We start from the raw sequence: 17,091 nt of genomic DNA, 5'->3' as shown, positions 1-17,091 counted from the left end.
ATGGAGGAAAACACACGATTACCTGCATCACAACGCTGTTGTACTCTATCAATATCGCACGGTAAAGATGGAACAGACAGCACTTGCTGCGGCCTTCTTATTGACACAAGACATGGAACTGTCCTCACCCATGCCTCACTCTTGTCTCAGATGCTAACAAGTAATTCATCTGTTCTTAGGGATTTAAAACAAGACTATTTTTCACAGTCAAAACAATTATCTCTTTTTAACGTTGAAGCCCTTTTTCAGGAGGGTCTCCAAGAAAATGAAGAAGACAATGACAAGGAACAGTCTTCAAATGGCAAACTTACCCCAAATTTTCTTAATAGTGAGTTGAGTAATAATTCTGGATTTGTAAAATATGATGCTTCGGTTGAGTGTATTTTTCAGAGCTGGTCACTGAAACAAGTTCTTGCAAAATTGTTACCTGCTGACAGCTGGGACTTTGTGGAAAACTTTTCTGAAATTGATCACGGGAATGAAAAAAAGGAGAAGAGAAACCAAAACAGTCCAGAGTATTACAGTTTACTTCCTTGTTTTCTTGTTTTGAAATTAAGGAACTGGAAACCCTTTGAAAGCATTCTAGATATGCACTTATCAGTTAATACTCGACAGGGAGACCATGTAGAAATACAGTCTACTCCCTTTGGAAGTGTGAGTCCAGAGATTTTCTTTAATTCTTGTAGTCAGGGAATCATAAGCAATCTTGTAGGGAAAAACAACATCCTGATTCTGACAGATGCCAGGTGTATCCCAGGAGCCGAAGGTGGCGCCCTCTATTTCTGTGATGGAAAACACAGGTAAGAAATAATTCTTTGAGAAATATTATGTATGAAACTAGTGATAAAGTTATATGAAATATTTTATATTTTTGTAACAATTATTTCTCTGCGTGTGCTAGGATCCAAACCAGGGACCTTTGGCTTACTAGTCTCAAGCAATCGAGCTAAAGAAAAGATCTCTAGCTGAGTGGTATATTGCTGCTAGTATTTATCAAGAGCTGCCAACTCCACCTTCAGGAAATAACTTGTCCTGGAGTTTCCAGGGGTTGCAGCAATGCTTATGAAAAAACATACCAACTTGGCAACTTAATCATAATTCCAACTCAAATTCCATAAAACTAGGGCAAAATATGAACCAAAGAAAGATTTACACAGAGACTCCTGAGAAAGTACAAGGAGATTAAGATCAGGTGTTCTGGAAGAATAAGCATCTTCTGCTTCATCGATGACACCCGCCATACAAACCTTCGTCAATCCAAGTAAGTAATGTCACATTCTCAAATGAGAACAAGGTATACAAAAATGAAACCAACAAGCAAGATTACTCGCCTCAAATATGTCCAGCTTCATGTTGCACAATGAAAAAAAATAGTCCTCAATGAGATCAATATGGTGACCATAAAACTTTGACATGATTTTCATCAACCTGCATCTTTTGAACCCCTGTGTTATGAGTTTGTCTCAGTTGGCGACTTCTTGCATGGGAACAGGCCCTTGAATATCAAATCAACTGCGACATGTAAATTCCATAGGTTGGAGATGCAGGAATATTGCTCTCCAGAAATGGAAAATTTACAATAGGGAAATTGAAATCATCACGTTTTTCATACAACTTGATGAAAAGCTGTCCATGTTGGTTTCATTGTAGGAAAAGATTGAGATAAGCAGCTGGTGTAGAAGAGTGTCATATCTTTGATTTCCAGTTGTGGTGGATATATACCATGGATGTAGTCGATAAATTTCTTGTTACTTAAAGACAAAATGTCATCAAAATATCAGAAGATGAAGTTAAATGACTTTGCGAGGTCTTTGTGACCGGTATAGATAAGCTCTTCAATAAATTCAGCCTCGTATGAAAACGAAAACAAGTTGGTCAACAGACTGGCACAGATGGTTCCTATAGATACACCAATAGTCTGTTGGAAACCTCGAAGAAAATGTTGTCAACCAAAAATTTGATCATTTTTATGATTTCTTCCTCCGAATACTTCTGTGATTTGGACGTAAATTTGACAAAAGACGCTTCAGTATAATCCACAACCATATATTTATACCACCATTCATCTTTCTTGGAGAAAAAAATCTCTCGTAACAAGATAGGGAAGGCGTTCCTTCAGTTTAGAATGGGGTATGGTGTTGTAAAAGGTGGGAAAATCAAATGTTCTTATGGAAGAAACGTTTTTCAGAAGAGGATGATGAAAATTCTTCAAAAATCCACATGCTATTAATTCCACTTTTTGAGTAAAGAGTATTAAAATAAGGCTGTAACCCATAGTACTTAAAATGGTGGTTAGTAGTTTAGACAAAGGCTTGGTTGAATAGTTAGACAATCCAGCTGTAAAACGTTTATAGGAAATTTTGTGAAGTTTAGGGATCCAGAATAAATGAGGGAGGTCCGTATCCTTATCATTAATAAGCAGTCTAAATGATTGTGATACCGAAGCATGATTAGTTAGTATTTCATCTTACTAGTTTGAGACTCAACCGAGCTAAAGAGGAGTTTATTTCTATCTGAGTGGCATATTGATGCTAGTACAAATAAAGAATGTTTAATTCATGTTTTTTATTTGAGTGGGGCTTTGATGTTACTGTAAGGATCTTTCTACATGTAGCATAGATTTTTTATGGGTACACTGTGATGGCCCCATCATATTTTGTTTCAGAACTTTGGTAGGTATTATGATAGCCACTTTGTGTTGGAAGCATAATGAATGGGTTGGACTATCATTGGCTGCGTCTTTGTCCGAGATCCTAGACTGTCTCAGTGGTCTGCCAGTGAAACGGTTCAACAATACATATAATGCAATCAACAATACGCAATGTAAGTACAACAAGATACATATATAATTCTTGTATACTCTATTCAGTCTTGTTATTCTTATAAAGAAGTATATTTTATTTGAACACGATGTCTTGTAAATATTTTCAACCTTTAATTTTTCTTACCCTTCAACAGGGACAATGTCGAAGGTGATTAAGTCTGTTCAAGTCAACATCCCACTGCTGTCTGTCAATGGTAACTGGGGATCTGGTGTCTGTGTGGGGCACAACAGCCAAGGTCATAGGGTCATCCTTACCTGTAGTCACGTCATTGGCAAAGGTGATCTTACCTCCAGTAAGTTTTTTTTTTCTGCAGATTGAGAGTTTTGTAACTGACAATCTCTCCAGTTGATGGGTATTCAGCAAATATCATCTCAAAATGTTAAGAAGTAAATAATAAATTCACTTTTTATAAAAGTACTCTATGAAAGACATTTTTACCATGGGTTTTGTCTTGAAAATACAAGACAAGATGGAATAGAATTGAAAGTATCATGATATTATTGAGTCTATTTTCTGAAATTATAGAAACTGTTTCTTTTGAAAATCAGAAAATATGTTTCTAAGCATCTAACAAAATGATGCAGTAGTTCACTTGTTTTCAGAGATGTGATGAAGCACCATCAGACAGTGTTGTTTCATTCTGACAAAATTGGCTCCCAATTGGCCCCATCACTCATAGCAAGGTTCTGAATTGCAGGTGCTTTAAACCAGCTTCCTTTTGCTTGCAATTTACTTTTGCAAATTTCACGATGAAAACAAAAATCACAAAAATCAATCACTACAAATTAAAACATAGATAATTCTTTATGATAATGACCATGCATGCATTATTTATGGTGATCCTCTTGGTATTGTGCCATATGTTGTTCAAAACGCAATCTGGTCTCTGATAAGGTCACTTATAATCCTTGTCCCTCAAACAATTTATTTATGGTACGCTCTTCTTTTATGGTCAAATTAGCAGCCATATATGGGGCTCCATTCAGGGTTAAAATCAAGACTGCACTTTGAATTATAGAAAGATGGTTCAGAATTCGCGGAAGTAAATTGCAGCAAACTTGTTGTATTACTGACATCATAAAAATATCCCTGATGTTTCTCACAGAATTGTATATATAACTATATGTACATATTTGTATATTTTCTACAGTGGAGGTAGTGTATAAGCCTGACCCAACTTCTCACCGAGCAGACATAGTCTACCGTGTACCTATGGGTCAGCAGTTTGACCTTGGAATCCTGCTTGAACAGAGAATAACAACTACACACCAGACTGGCATCAAAGTCAGAAAGACTGCTCCACTCAGACAAGGTAATAAATTGAATCATACTAGGAAGGTGTTGAAGGTGTTGGGATGTATGATCCTATGGCTGGGAGAGATATAACAGACAACATGATTTCATGCCAACTGTTCTAAATGTTTTTTAGTAATCTTCTATTGTTATTTGGAGTTAATTCTAAAACTATATCAATATTTGTTTCAATCTATAAAGTTTATATGTAATGGATAGAGCCAATGCCGTTGTTGCATCAATGGAGGTCTGCAGGTTAATCGCCTCCTGTCTGGATACCCTAGGGTATGCAGGGTATTGATGAGAAGGGGTGAGCTTAAATAGGTATGAATCAATCAAACAGATTGGAGGCGGGTTCTTCAAAGTTTTATCAGGTAGTTGGTCTACCGGTTACGCCCTTATAATAGGGCTTCATCAGGACAACATTACCTTGAAAATTATCCCCTAAAGTACATTCAAGGCGGGCAAATTTACATTGTTGCTTGTGACGTTATCAATTAAGGTCGATAACTCTTTTCACTATTACTATTATGAACACGTAATGTGTGACGGTAAATTCCTTCACGGTTATAAAATGTAAAATTATAGTAAGTATAAACAATTAACCCAGTTCATTAATTTTCATCTAAACATAGTGTAGACATGGATTCCGACTGGTAATTCAATTCACGGTAATCCACACGCTCATCCTCCTCCAATTCGGATGAATTGGGGGTAGAAGCCGTGCTCTCCGAATCACTTAGTGCCAATTCCTGCCTTTATAAATCCATCGTTTCCTCTAGTACCGGTCTCATAGGTGGGCCACTGGTGTTGACTCTAGTGGCTGGCCTTGTCCTGAATTTAACACTCTCCAAGACTTCAAACGGTCTTTTGTTGTCTGGTTTGACTGCTTCCTGCTTCACTGTATCCTCATATACTTCAGGTTCGATGACTAACCTGGGTGGAAATTCCTCATATGTCTCTTATAGTCACCATCTCTGCCAAATGTTCTTTTACACATTTTGCACTTGTACCATGTTTTGACGGCCGCGTGGGCCACATTGACATGTCTTCTTAAATTCCTTAAGGAGGCATAAGATTTTCCACACAAAATACACGGTATTCTGATGGATCCAGTAGGTTTAGTTGTGGTTACCTGCTTCCGTGGGGTTTTCTTGATGTTTGCCATTGTTATGATATCAAATTAAGGCCTTCCGGTTGTCGCGTTTGTAAAATCAGAATCCAGCTTTCTTCAGTCCGTAGGCGACAGTTGATATTGTTGACGTTGGTCGCTATGCCGGTAACTATAACATCATCGGCATTGTGACCTGGTGACGTGAAATGCCGCGCTACGGGTTTGTCTTGATTTCTGTGTAGAATATCATATAAGTTGTTGCGGATCCTAGTATTAATAGTAGTAGACGTCTGACCTACATATTGGATCCTACATACCTTACAGGAAATTAAGTATACAGCATTTACGCTTTTGCATGTGATATGGTTTCTAATCTTGTAACTCTTCCCGGTTGATTTGCTAGTGAATACTACGTTCACAACCATGAATTTGCAAATCCTACATTGTTGTCCGCACGGTCCACTCCCATGTTGGACCGTGCTCTGGTTGATATCTGTTCTAATCAGAAGGTCTCTGATAGATCTCGGTCTCTTGAATGCCACTATCATGTTGTACTCAAGAAGTTTCTCTGTAGGTGGGCTCTGTCTAAGAATATGTTTATATTTCCGCAAATATTTGGCTATAGGAGGATTCCTAGGGTTGTAGGTAACAATAAAAGGTGTCAGTTTATTGTTGGATTCATTGTGACTCGGGTTGAGAAGCTGGTCCCTCGGGACCCTCCTCGCCTTGTCTATAGCTTTCAAAATTAGTTGCTTAGGATATCCTCGTGAAACAAATCTGTTCAATAGTTGTTGACACTTCTGTTCAAAGTGTGCGGACTCACTACAAACTGTCTTAATTCTCAATGCTTGTGAGTATGGTATGCTATTAATTTGTTGATGTGGATGGCAACTACGATAGTGTAGATACAGAAATGTGTTAGTGGGTTTGTTGAATAATCTGCTCCCTAGCCTCCCATTAGGGAGTTTATAGATGGTGGTGTCCAAGAAATTCACTTCTGTTTCACTCACTTCAAAGGTGAACTTGATGGTAGTATGAAACGAGTTCATGGCCTCACAGAATGAGGATAGCACCTCTTGGGAGTGTGGCCAAATAGAAAAGATCAATGTATCTCCACCATATTAGAGGTAGTAGTCCTTGATTGGATAAGAATCGGCGTTCAACAAAATCCATAAAAACTATAGCGTAGTTTGGTGCCATTTTAGTGCCCATGGCCGTACCCTGTTTCTGTAGGTAATACTCTATAAAGTTGCTGTGAAGGTTTTCTTTGAATATGTTAATATATGTGATGGCAGGCGACAGGCCTCCTGTATGTTGTTCATTGAGGTAGCCACCAGCTATTAGTAAACTCTACTTCAAAGTCACCCAGGCTGTTCAGAGGGTAATAAATTGAACACTTAAATCAAACAACATTCTAGTCTGGACACAACTCTCTATTCAGGAATAGTAATGAGGACAGCAGTTATGGACCTTATCTTGAATGTCATGTCTGAAATTAGCTCAGGATTGACTGTGGACTGTGATCTTGCACGTGGAGAATCTGTCTATGAGTTGTCAGTGATTTATAAGGAGTAATGATAATAAGAATTGCAGCATAAAAACTCACATATTCTGATTCTTAATCAGTAATGATGTACAATTTAATGACTTTGTTTTATTACAGGAATAGTCTCCTTTGGCACTTAGAGGTAGAATTCAAAATCAAGCAGTATTTGTGATATTTCTGTTAATAATAAATATTTTTGCATGATTGTCAATTTAAGATATTGAGATGAGCATTGTAGGCCCCTTGGGCCTCTATTTTGACAATGGTGTTTATTTAATTTAGCCATCATGTGTCGTCTGCCGTGCGCTGTCTGCCATATAAACTTTCCATTCAAATGACATCTTCTTAATAACTAGAAGGCTCAGGGTACTGATAATGGGCCTGTAGTATGATGGGATAAAGGACTACCAATATGTTAATATGAATGACTGAGACTTACTTTCAAGGTCACAGGGAGCAACATGATGAAATGTTTAAGCAACTTCTTCTCAATAACCAAAAGGCCAAGGGTGCTGATATTAGGCATGTAGCATGGTTGTTGTTAGGAGTTAATATAAATGACCTTGACCCACTTTCAAGGTCAAAGGTGTGAAATATGTCAAAATCTTCAAACAACATCATCTCAATAACCAAAAGGTCCATAGTACTGAATTGGGCCTTTATAGCATGCTTGGATGAAGAGATACTAAGCCTATTATAATGAATGACCTTGACCCACTTTCAAGGTCAGGTAAAACGTGTTGAAATATTTTAACCACTTCTTCTCAATAACCAAAAGGTCTATGGTACTTATATTAGGCCTGTAGCATGCTGAGATGAAGGATTACCAAGTTTGTTTACTTTGACTTATTGTCAAGATCACAGGGGTCAAATGTGTTGAAATGCATAAGTAACCTCTTTTTACATACTAAAATGCGAAGGGTCTTGTTATTGGGCCTGTAGCATGCTTTTTCAACAAGCATTTTGTTCAGAGTAATGGCATTTGTGTAGTACATGTATAAAGAACATGATTTCAAATTGGCAGAAAATGTCTTGATGAATCTTCCAATGTCTTCTATGTAAGTTGCAGTGTAATTGAGCAATTTATTTTACACCTATTTGGCCTCTTTCATATATAGGTCTTTATAATCAGATGAACCTTAAGGCATGTGGGCCTCTTGTCTTAGAGTGATATTGTGTTATTGATGGTGAAACCTCATTTGCTTTTGTTCTGTAAATACTTCTGATTCATTAATACAACAGGTAATCCAAATTCTGAGATCAGTCTATCATAAAATACATTACATGCAGTGATTATTTCCACAGGAGAAGCTGTGTTTGTGATAGGTCATGCTTTGTTTGGTAGAGGATTTGACCTTGAACCAACTGTAACAAAGGGGATCGTGTCAAAGGTCATACATTTCAGAAACCAGCCGGTGATGATACAGGTATTGAATTAAAATTTGTCCAAATCAAGTTGGAAAAAATTTAATGTTCTAAAGGCGTAAAATGTCTCAAAATTTCAGAAGAAAGAATTCCTTGTTGAACTGTTGACTGGGCAACAGGTTTGCACTTACTATACTTTAACATAGAGTCAGGTAACCAAAAGTCATGCATGCAAGTGGTTTGAATGAAATTTTCTATTTTTCTGTTTTTCAGGGATAGACAAATAAAGAAATGTCAGGAGTGTTCTGTTCAACATTTTGTTTGTGATTTTTATTATTTCAAATATAGACATATTGTGTTTACAGACAACATGTGCGGTCCATGCTGGAGCCAGTGGTGGGGCAGTTGTAGACATGGAGGGTAGACTGGTGGGTCTTGTTGTCTGTAATGCCAGGTAATTATCAAGTTACTGTCTGCCATTCATAGTCAGAATAAAAAAATATATAAACTGTATATAATCTATATATAAAATCCAATATGCAACCATACTTAATATTTAGAATTATTAATGATATAAGTGATAGTTAATTTATCATGCATATATATGTTACTTATCAATAAAGTTAAGTGTAAACTATTTTATTTTAGAGACACATCAACAGGAGCCACTTATCCCCATATCAACATGAGTGTTCCCATAGCAACCATTAGTCCTATATTGGACTCTTATCTAGAGTCAGGGGGTGAGTATCTGTCCTCCCACACAAAGTCAGAATCTGAACTTGTACACATAGTCCCAGGGTTAGTATTTTTACTTGTACAGTCAGGTAATAAGTATTTGTACTTGTTCACAGGGTCAGGTCAGTGTAAGTATTTGTACTTGTTCACAGAGTCAGGTCAGTGTAAGTATTTGTACTTGTTCACAGAGTCAGGTCAGTGTAAGTATTTGTACTTGTTCACAGAGTCAGGTCAGTGTAAGTATTTGTACTTGTTCACAGAGTCAGGTCAGTGTAAGTATTTGTACTTGTTCACAGAGTCAGGTCAGTACAAGTATTTGTACTTGTTCACAGAGTCAGGTCAGTGTAAGTATTTGTACTTGTTCACAGAGTCAGGTCAGTTTAAGTATTTGTACTTGTTCACAGAGTCAGGTCAGTGTAAATATCTACTTGTTCACAGAGTCAGGTCAGTGTAAGTATTTTGGTACTTGTTCACAGAGTCAGGTCAATGTAAGTATTTGTACTTGTTCACAGAGTCACGGAGTGAGTATCTGTACTTAAACAAAGAGTCAGGTCAGTGTAAGTATTTGTACTTGTTCACAGAGTCAGGTCAGTGTAAGTATTTGTACTTGTTCACAGAGTCAGGTCAGTTTAAGTATTTGTACTTGTTCACAGAGTCAGGTCAGTTTAAGTATTTGTACTTGTTCACAGAGTCAGGTCAGTGTAAGTATTTGTACTTGTTCACAGAGTCAGGTCAGTGTAAATATCTACTTGTTCACAGAGTCAGGTCAGTGTAAGTATTTTGGTACTTGTTCACAGAGTCAGGTCAATGTAAGTATTTGTACTTGTTCACAGAGTCAGGCCAGTGTAAGTATTTGTACTCGTTCACAGAGTCAGGTCAGTGTAAGTATTTGTTCTTGTTCACAGAGTCATGGAGTGAGTATCTGTACTTAAACAAAGAGTCAGGTCAGTGTAAGTATTTGTTCTTGTTCGCAGAGTCAGGTCAGTGTAAGTATTTGTACTTGTTCACAGAGTCAGGTCAGTGTAAGTATTTGTACTTGTTCACAGAGTCAGGCCAGTGTAAGTATTTTTTACTTGTTCACAGAGTCAGGTCAGGTTAAGTATTTTGGTACTTGTTCACAGAGTCAGGTCAGTGTAAGTATTTGTACTTGTTCACAGAGTCAGGTCAGTGTAAGTATTTGTACTTGTTCGCAGAGTCAGGTCAGTGTAAGTATTTGTACTTGTTCACAGAGTCAGGTCAGTGTAAGTATTTGTACTTGTTCACAGAGTCAGGTCAGTGTAAGTATTTGTACTTAAACAAAGAGTCAGGTCAGTGTAAGTATTTTGGTACTTGTTCACAGAGTCAGGTCAGTGTAAGTATTTGTACTTGTTCACAGAGTCAGGTCAGTGTAAGTATTTGTACTTGTTCACAGAGTCAGGTCAGTGTAAGTATTTTGGTACTTGTTCAGAGAGTCAGGTCAGTGTAAGTATTTGTACTTGTTCACAGAGTCAGGTCAGTGTAAGTATTTGTACTTGTTCACAGAGTCAGGCCAGTGTAAGTATTTGTACTTGTTCACAGAGTCAGGTCAGTGTAAGTATTTGTTCTTGTTCACAGAGTCAGGCCAGTGTAAGTATTTGTACTTGTTCACAGAGTCAGGTCAGTGTAAGTATTTGTACTTGTTCACAGAGTCACAGGGTGAGTATTTAATGATGTAGAAAAAAAATGTCCAATTTGTATCAGGCTTATGTTAAAACTGAAGAAATTTAAACTATCAAAAAAAAACTTAACAGAAATCTGTATTCTGTCACATCTGCAGTGATTTGTTCTCAAAAATTGGGTCTTTGGACAGTTTCTTTTTTATATGGGTGGAGTCATGTGCAACATTGTCATCACTTAGATTTACTTATTTTATATTTTCATTAACAGATAAATCTTAATTTCTGTTAAAGATAAATCTTTTTCTGTTACAGATAAAATCTTGTTTTCTGTTAAAGATAAATCTTGTTTTTTGTTACAGATAAATCTTGTGTTCTGTTAAAGATAAATCTTGTGTTCTGTTACAGATAAATCTTGTGTTCTGTTAAAGATAAATTTTGTGTTCTGTTACAGATAAATCTGTCCTACGGGCCTTGTGTGTTAGAAATCCAGTTATACACAGCCTTTGGACCATGGAAAAATTTACACACGGTAATTATCGTCTTACAGTAAAGGGTGTAATCTTTAAGCTAACAAATTTATTCTTTTGTTAAGTCTATTATATATAATTATACTGCAGGCAAATGTCTATATAGCTAGGTATGATGTTCCCCAACAGTGAATAAGTTCATAATTATCGTTTTCATAATTAAAAAAACATTTCAGTTCTTCCCAATACTAAACCATATTGGGCTCCAAACAATTTCATTATGGTGACCTGATGAGGTTTTGTCGATATTTCATTTCAGATGCAGGAGTCTTCACCAGCAAATTATGATACACAAAACTGAGAAATCAGATGTGCTAAATACTTATGAACATTAAAGTACACGATGTATCTAAGTACACAAATGGAGAACTTTTGATGTGTATTATTTGGTCCTGATGTGAATACATGTGTTTGTGTGTATTATTTGGTCCTGATGTGAATACATGTGTTTGTGTGTATTATTTGGTCCTGATGTGAATACATGTGTTTGTGTGTATTATTTGGTCCTGATGTGAATACATGTGTTTGTGTGTATTATTTGGTCCTGATGTGAATACATGTGTTTGTGTGTATTACGTGCGGATTCATGTGTTTGTGTTTATTCAGTATGAATTTAATAGTGCTGTTTGAGATGAGCTAGAACTAGTGTAGATAAATGTGTTTTATTAATTCAGTATGTGTAATTACTGATAGACTTGTGTGAGATGAGCTAGAACTAGTGTACATAAATGTGTTTTATTAATTCAGTATGTGTAATTACTGATAGACTTGTGTGAGATGAGCTAGAACTAGTATGGATACATGTGTTGTAACGATCTTGATAGGACTTCCATCTATTGTAAATATATGTAATTGTTGATAGACTATGTGCTGCTTGATAGGAGTTTTATCTATGTTTACATGTGAATGTATTCATCTTGTACACGAGACGGGGAAAATATTACATGCTACCCAGTAATGGAATTTTCTGTCCTGTACGATCTTTCTATGCAATATTTGGTGCCAAGTGACGTCAAAACTAAAATGTCTTATTCAATGGTCATTCTGATGCACAACCACAAAGGGACGTAACCTGATAGAATCGGAGAGCTTGGAAATGCAAGTAGCTGATGAGAAAGGTTCATGCAGCTTTTTACCACAACATGTACAAGAAAAAGAATCTGTTACCAATATATGTTTGAGAACAACTATTTAAGGCTAAGGCTGACATTCTGTAACACTTTTTGAACAGAATGTCAGTCCTCAGCCATGATAAATCATCTTTGAACACAAACAGGTAACAAATTCTGTTAATCCAGTATGAGTGCATGTGTGTAGAACTTTGCGTATTTATCCAGCTTGTGTCTGGTAATAATAAGCCCACCTCCTGAAGTCAGGTGCGTAGAACTTTGTGTATTTATCAAGTATAAAGCTTGTGTCTGGTAATAATAAGCTTACCTCCTGAAGTCAGGTGTGTAGAACTTTGTGTATCTATCCAGCTTGTGTCTGGTAATGATAAGCCCACCTCCTGAAGTCAGGTGTGTAGAACTTTGTGTATTTATCCAGCTTGTGTCTGGTAATAATAAGCCCATCTCCTGAAGTCAGGTGTGTAGAACTTTGTGTATTTATCCAGCTTGTGTCTGGTAATAATAAGCCCATCTCCTGAAGTCAGGTGTGTAGAACTTTGTGTATTTATCCAGCTTGTGTCTGGTAATAATAAGCCCACCTCCTGAAGTCAGGTGTGTAGAACTTTGTGTATTTATCCAGCTTGTGTCTGGTAATAATAAGCCCACCTCCTGAAGTCAGGTGTGTAGAACTTTGTGTATTTATCCAGCTTGTGTCTGGTAATAATAAGCCCACCTCCTGAAATCAGGTGTGTAGAACTTTGTGTATTTATCCAGTATAAAGCTTGTGTCTGGTAATAATAAGCCCATCTCCTGAAGTCAGGTGTGTAGAACTTTGTGTATTTATCCAGCTTGTGTCTGGTAATAATAAGCCCACCTCCTGAAGTCAGGTGTGTAGAATTTTGTGTATTTATCCAGCTTGTGTCTGGTAATGATAAGCCTACCTCCTGAAGTCAGGTGTGTAGAACTTTGTGTATTTATCCAGCTTGTGTCTGGTAATAATAAGCCCACCTCCTGAAATCAGGTGTGTAGAACTTTGTGTATTTATCCAGTATAAAGCTTGTGTCTGGTAATAATAAGCCCATCTCCTGAAGTCAGGTGTGTAGAATTTTGTGTATTTATCCAGTATAAAGCTTGTGTCTGGTAATAATAAGCCCACCTCCTGAAGTCAGGTGTGTAGAACTTTTTGTATTTATCCAGTATAAAGCTTGTGTCTGGTAATAATAAGCCCATCTCCTGAAGTCAGGTGTGTAGAACTTTGTGTATTTATCCAGTATAAAGCTTGTGTCTGGTAATAATAAGCCCACCTCCTGAAGTCAGGTGTGTAGAACTTTGTGTATTTATCCAGTATAAAGCTTGTGTCTGGTAATAATAAGCCCACCTCCTGAAGTCAGGTGTGTAGAACTTTGTGTATTTATCCAGTATAAAGCTTGTGTCTGGTAATAATAAGCCCACCTCCTGAAGTCAGGTGTGTAGAACTTTGTGTATTTATCCAGCTTGTGTCTGGTAATAATAAGCCCATCTCCTGAAGTCAGGTGTGTAGAACTTTGTGTATTTATCCAGTATAAAGCTTGTGTCTGGTAATAATAAGCCCATCTCCTGAAGTCAGGTGTGTAGAACTTTGTGTATTTATCCAGCTTGTGTCTGGTAATAATAAGCCCACCTCCTGAAGTCAGGTGTGTAGAACTTTGTGTATTTATCCAGCTTGTGTCTGGTAATAATAAGCCCATCTCCTGAAGTCAGGTGTGTAGAACTTTGTGTATCTATCCAGCTTGTGTCTGGTAATAATAAGCCCATCTCCTGAAGTCAGGTGTGTAGAACTTTGTGTATTTATCCAGCATAAAGCTTGTGTCTGGTAATAATAAGCCCACCTCCCGAAGTCAGGTGTGTAGAATTTTGTGTATTTATCCAGCTTGTGTCTGGTAATAATAAGCCCACCTCCTGAAGTCAGGTGTGTAGAACTTTGTGTATTCATCCAGTATAAAGCTTGTGTCTGGTAATAATAAGACTACCTCCTGAAGTCAGGTGTGTAAAACTTTGTGTATTTATCCAGTATAAAGCTTGTGTCTGGTAATAATAAGCCCATCTCCTGAAGTCAGGTGTGTAGAACTTTGTGTATTTATCCAGCTTGTGTCTGGTAATAATAAGACTACCTCCTGAAGTCAGGTGTGTAGAACTTTGTGTATTTATCCAGCTTGTGTCTGGTAATAATAAGCCCACCTCCTGAAGTCAGGTGTGTAAAACTTAGTGTATTTATCCAGCTTGTGTCTGGTAATGATAAGCCCATCTCCTGAAGTCAGGTTTGTAGAACTTTGTGTATTTATCCAGCATAAAGCTTGTGTCTGGTAATAATAAGCCCACCTCCTGAAGTCAGGTGTGTAGAACTTTGTGTATTTATCCAGCTTGTGTCTGGTAGGTGTGGCTCACTGGGCTCATTGTTGAAAATGAATATTTATTTTTGTGGAATTTTCAACTAAATAAAAACACTGCAACAAATCAATCCATTTTACTGTAACTTTTAATGTCTACATTTGATATAGAACTTAAGATTCAATAAATACACATATATGCAACAATGGTCAACAAACGAAAAAAAAACATTTCTGTTGATATTTGTTAAAAGCTACTTTTGGAGAAATACCAGGTAATTCTAACACATAAACAAGTCAATCTTCAACAAAAATATGCACCTTCCTACATACTCCAATACACCTTGCAGTTAAAAGCCAAGACCACTCGGATGGAAGGGCACTTAGCTTTTAGTTACCAATTAAATATAACAATGCAGAACTTAGAAGAGCAGAAAATTATCTCACAGGACCTGGATGTGAAATGAATTTCTTGAAGGAATCCTGGAACCATCAATCTGATCCCAGATCAGGAACTGATACTACCTGGTATATATAGCCAAATGCACCAACAGACATTTGATTTGGTACAAGTTATTTTATTTTTCCATTTTCATGATGGATTAACATAAAAAAAATTAACATCAAGAAAAGGTGGGCGAATCGTAAGGATTATATTACTTAATATGTACTGGTATGCACTATATATACATCTGCTATAATTGTCTTTCTGACAAAATGACTTGAAAGTAGCAATAAACTTTCCAATAACTAAAAATTAGAATTATTATAGACTTTTTTAGTGAGGAGGTGAACAAGTGTTAATGCTAAAAGACTGCGGATTCCTCTGTACCAGGATCATTCACAGGCACTTTCCAGAACATTAATGAAATGAAGTGATGATATATTCATATACTTCAAGTTATTAAGACTGAAGTGGTATTTACTGCAAATTCAATGAAATTCATTTTAGATTTTGAAATACAACTTATGCAGATTTTCATAATAACATCTGAAAGTGCCATTTTAGATTTAGACTCCAAAATAATAACTGAAGTCCTGACGATAAACTGGACTTTCAAGCCAAGTTTCTGATTATTTCACTTTATACGTGGAAGCAGAATCGGAGTTGAATTCAAAATGGTTTTCAAAATGGCTACCAAGGCAGCCATATCCGATTAAAACTTCAAAGTATCAATTTGATTGGTCAGGATCATATATAGGTCATTCATGACTCTCCCATAAATAACAAGATTATAAAATTGTTAACATACAACACAGAAGAGGAATAGCAACAGCACACAAAATGTGCTTGAAAATACATAGAACAATTTCAGGTGGGCATTTTAACGACTGAATACCAAGTTTACAACTCGCAAACATATTTATGGTAGACAATTATGACTGGTACAATACCTGGAAGAACAAAATATAAATAAAGGTCACTAAAAATACCCTCTAAGGGGCCTCTCAATAAATTAAGTCTATTAAAAGGTCTCTTACTTATCCTGAATGGGGCAGCTCTCTACACATTCAACCTGTATGACAGCAAACTGTACATATAAAAAGGTTACAGGATACTGAAATGTATCATGATCATCTTTTGTGACAGTTCAAAACTTTCTTATGAACAGTAAGTACATACAATTGAAACAATTAAAACTTTCCCCAACTTTAACAACTTTGAATAGTTAAAAAAAAAAACAAAAGACAAAAAAAATCTGCTTCAGTCATGATCTTGATTCTATGGACTTAATAACATTCTGATGGCATTTGCTTTGCTACTCCAGGAGATTCAGTCACCAGGACGAACCTACTGGAGAAGATGGATCTCTGCCAGTGTGCTTTAATACAGTGTAAGGAAAGACAATGCTGGCAGGGACTGATATGGATCATGACTGAAGTTATTGTAGTATGAATAAAAGAAATGGCACTAAGGGAGGGAAGGCAATCATAACAAGGGCATTAAAAGGGCATTAAATATATTAACAGCAATGCTAAAATCTAACACTAACAATTTTCACATGATTTCTAACATAGTACCAGCTATACATACAATTCCTGTACCTTGACAAATGAAAATGAACTTCATGAAACCTCAACATGTGAACATGAGGAAATGTACCTCAACATTACAATATCATTCAAAACATACAAACTATCGGCAAAAGTCTACATTTTTGTTGATATTTCATTTTATAACAAAAGGCAACATTCCATCTGAAACAACTGAAATATGAACTTTTGAAAACTATGAAAGCAATATACCAAGAATATCTTTTCCAATCAGAATATCAGTTGTGATGAATGCTAGTACAGGTTTAACATCTCCCACATCAACATTACTCTCTAAACCATTAATGATCTTGTACATTTTAACGCTTTTGTTTGTTCCTTTCAATCGTCCAGTACTTGAATGGTTTTAATGGTCTGAAACAGTAGTTTTAATGGTTTTTATATTCCTTTTAATAGTTTTAATATTTCTGTAAAATTTTAATGATTATGTTCCTGTTAAGTTTTAAAGTTTTTCTTCTTTTTTTTTTTCAATTTTCAACACAAAAATTGGAACCTCATTCAATCTCAGCTTATTTCATG

General features: G+C 36.4%; 1 protein-coding gene across 1 annotated transcript; it reads left to right on the top strand.

The window, feature by feature from the left end:
• On the top strand, positions 1-14,648 carry LOC132560682 (peroxisomal leader peptide-processing protease-like). Its single transcript, XM_060225390.1, has 9 exons — positions 1-800; positions 2,666-2,823; positions 2,959-3,117; positions 3,976-4,137; positions 8,084-8,205; positions 8,509-8,597; positions 8,792-8,886; positions 10,970-11,047; positions 11,305-14,648. Exons 1-9 carry the CDS (start codon positions 1-3, stop codon positions 11,331-11,333), a joined length of 1,692 nt encoding a protein of 563 aa, XP_060081373.1. The 3' UTR covers positions 11,334-14,648.
• Positions 14,649-17,091: the final 2,443 nt, after the last annotated feature.

The sequence above is a fragment of the Ylistrum balloti genome, unplaced genomic scaffold (assembly GCF_031769215.1).
Source record: "Ylistrum balloti isolate Yb309-2 unplaced genomic scaffold, AGI_CSIRO_Ybal_v1 Utg369568, whole genome shotgun sequence".
NCBI lineage: Eukaryota > Metazoa > Mollusca > Bivalvia > Pectinida > Pectinidae > Ylistrum > Ylistrum balloti.
Note: the sequence above shows the minus strand (reverse complement) of the source record. Positions and strands in the feature narration are given on the sequence as shown.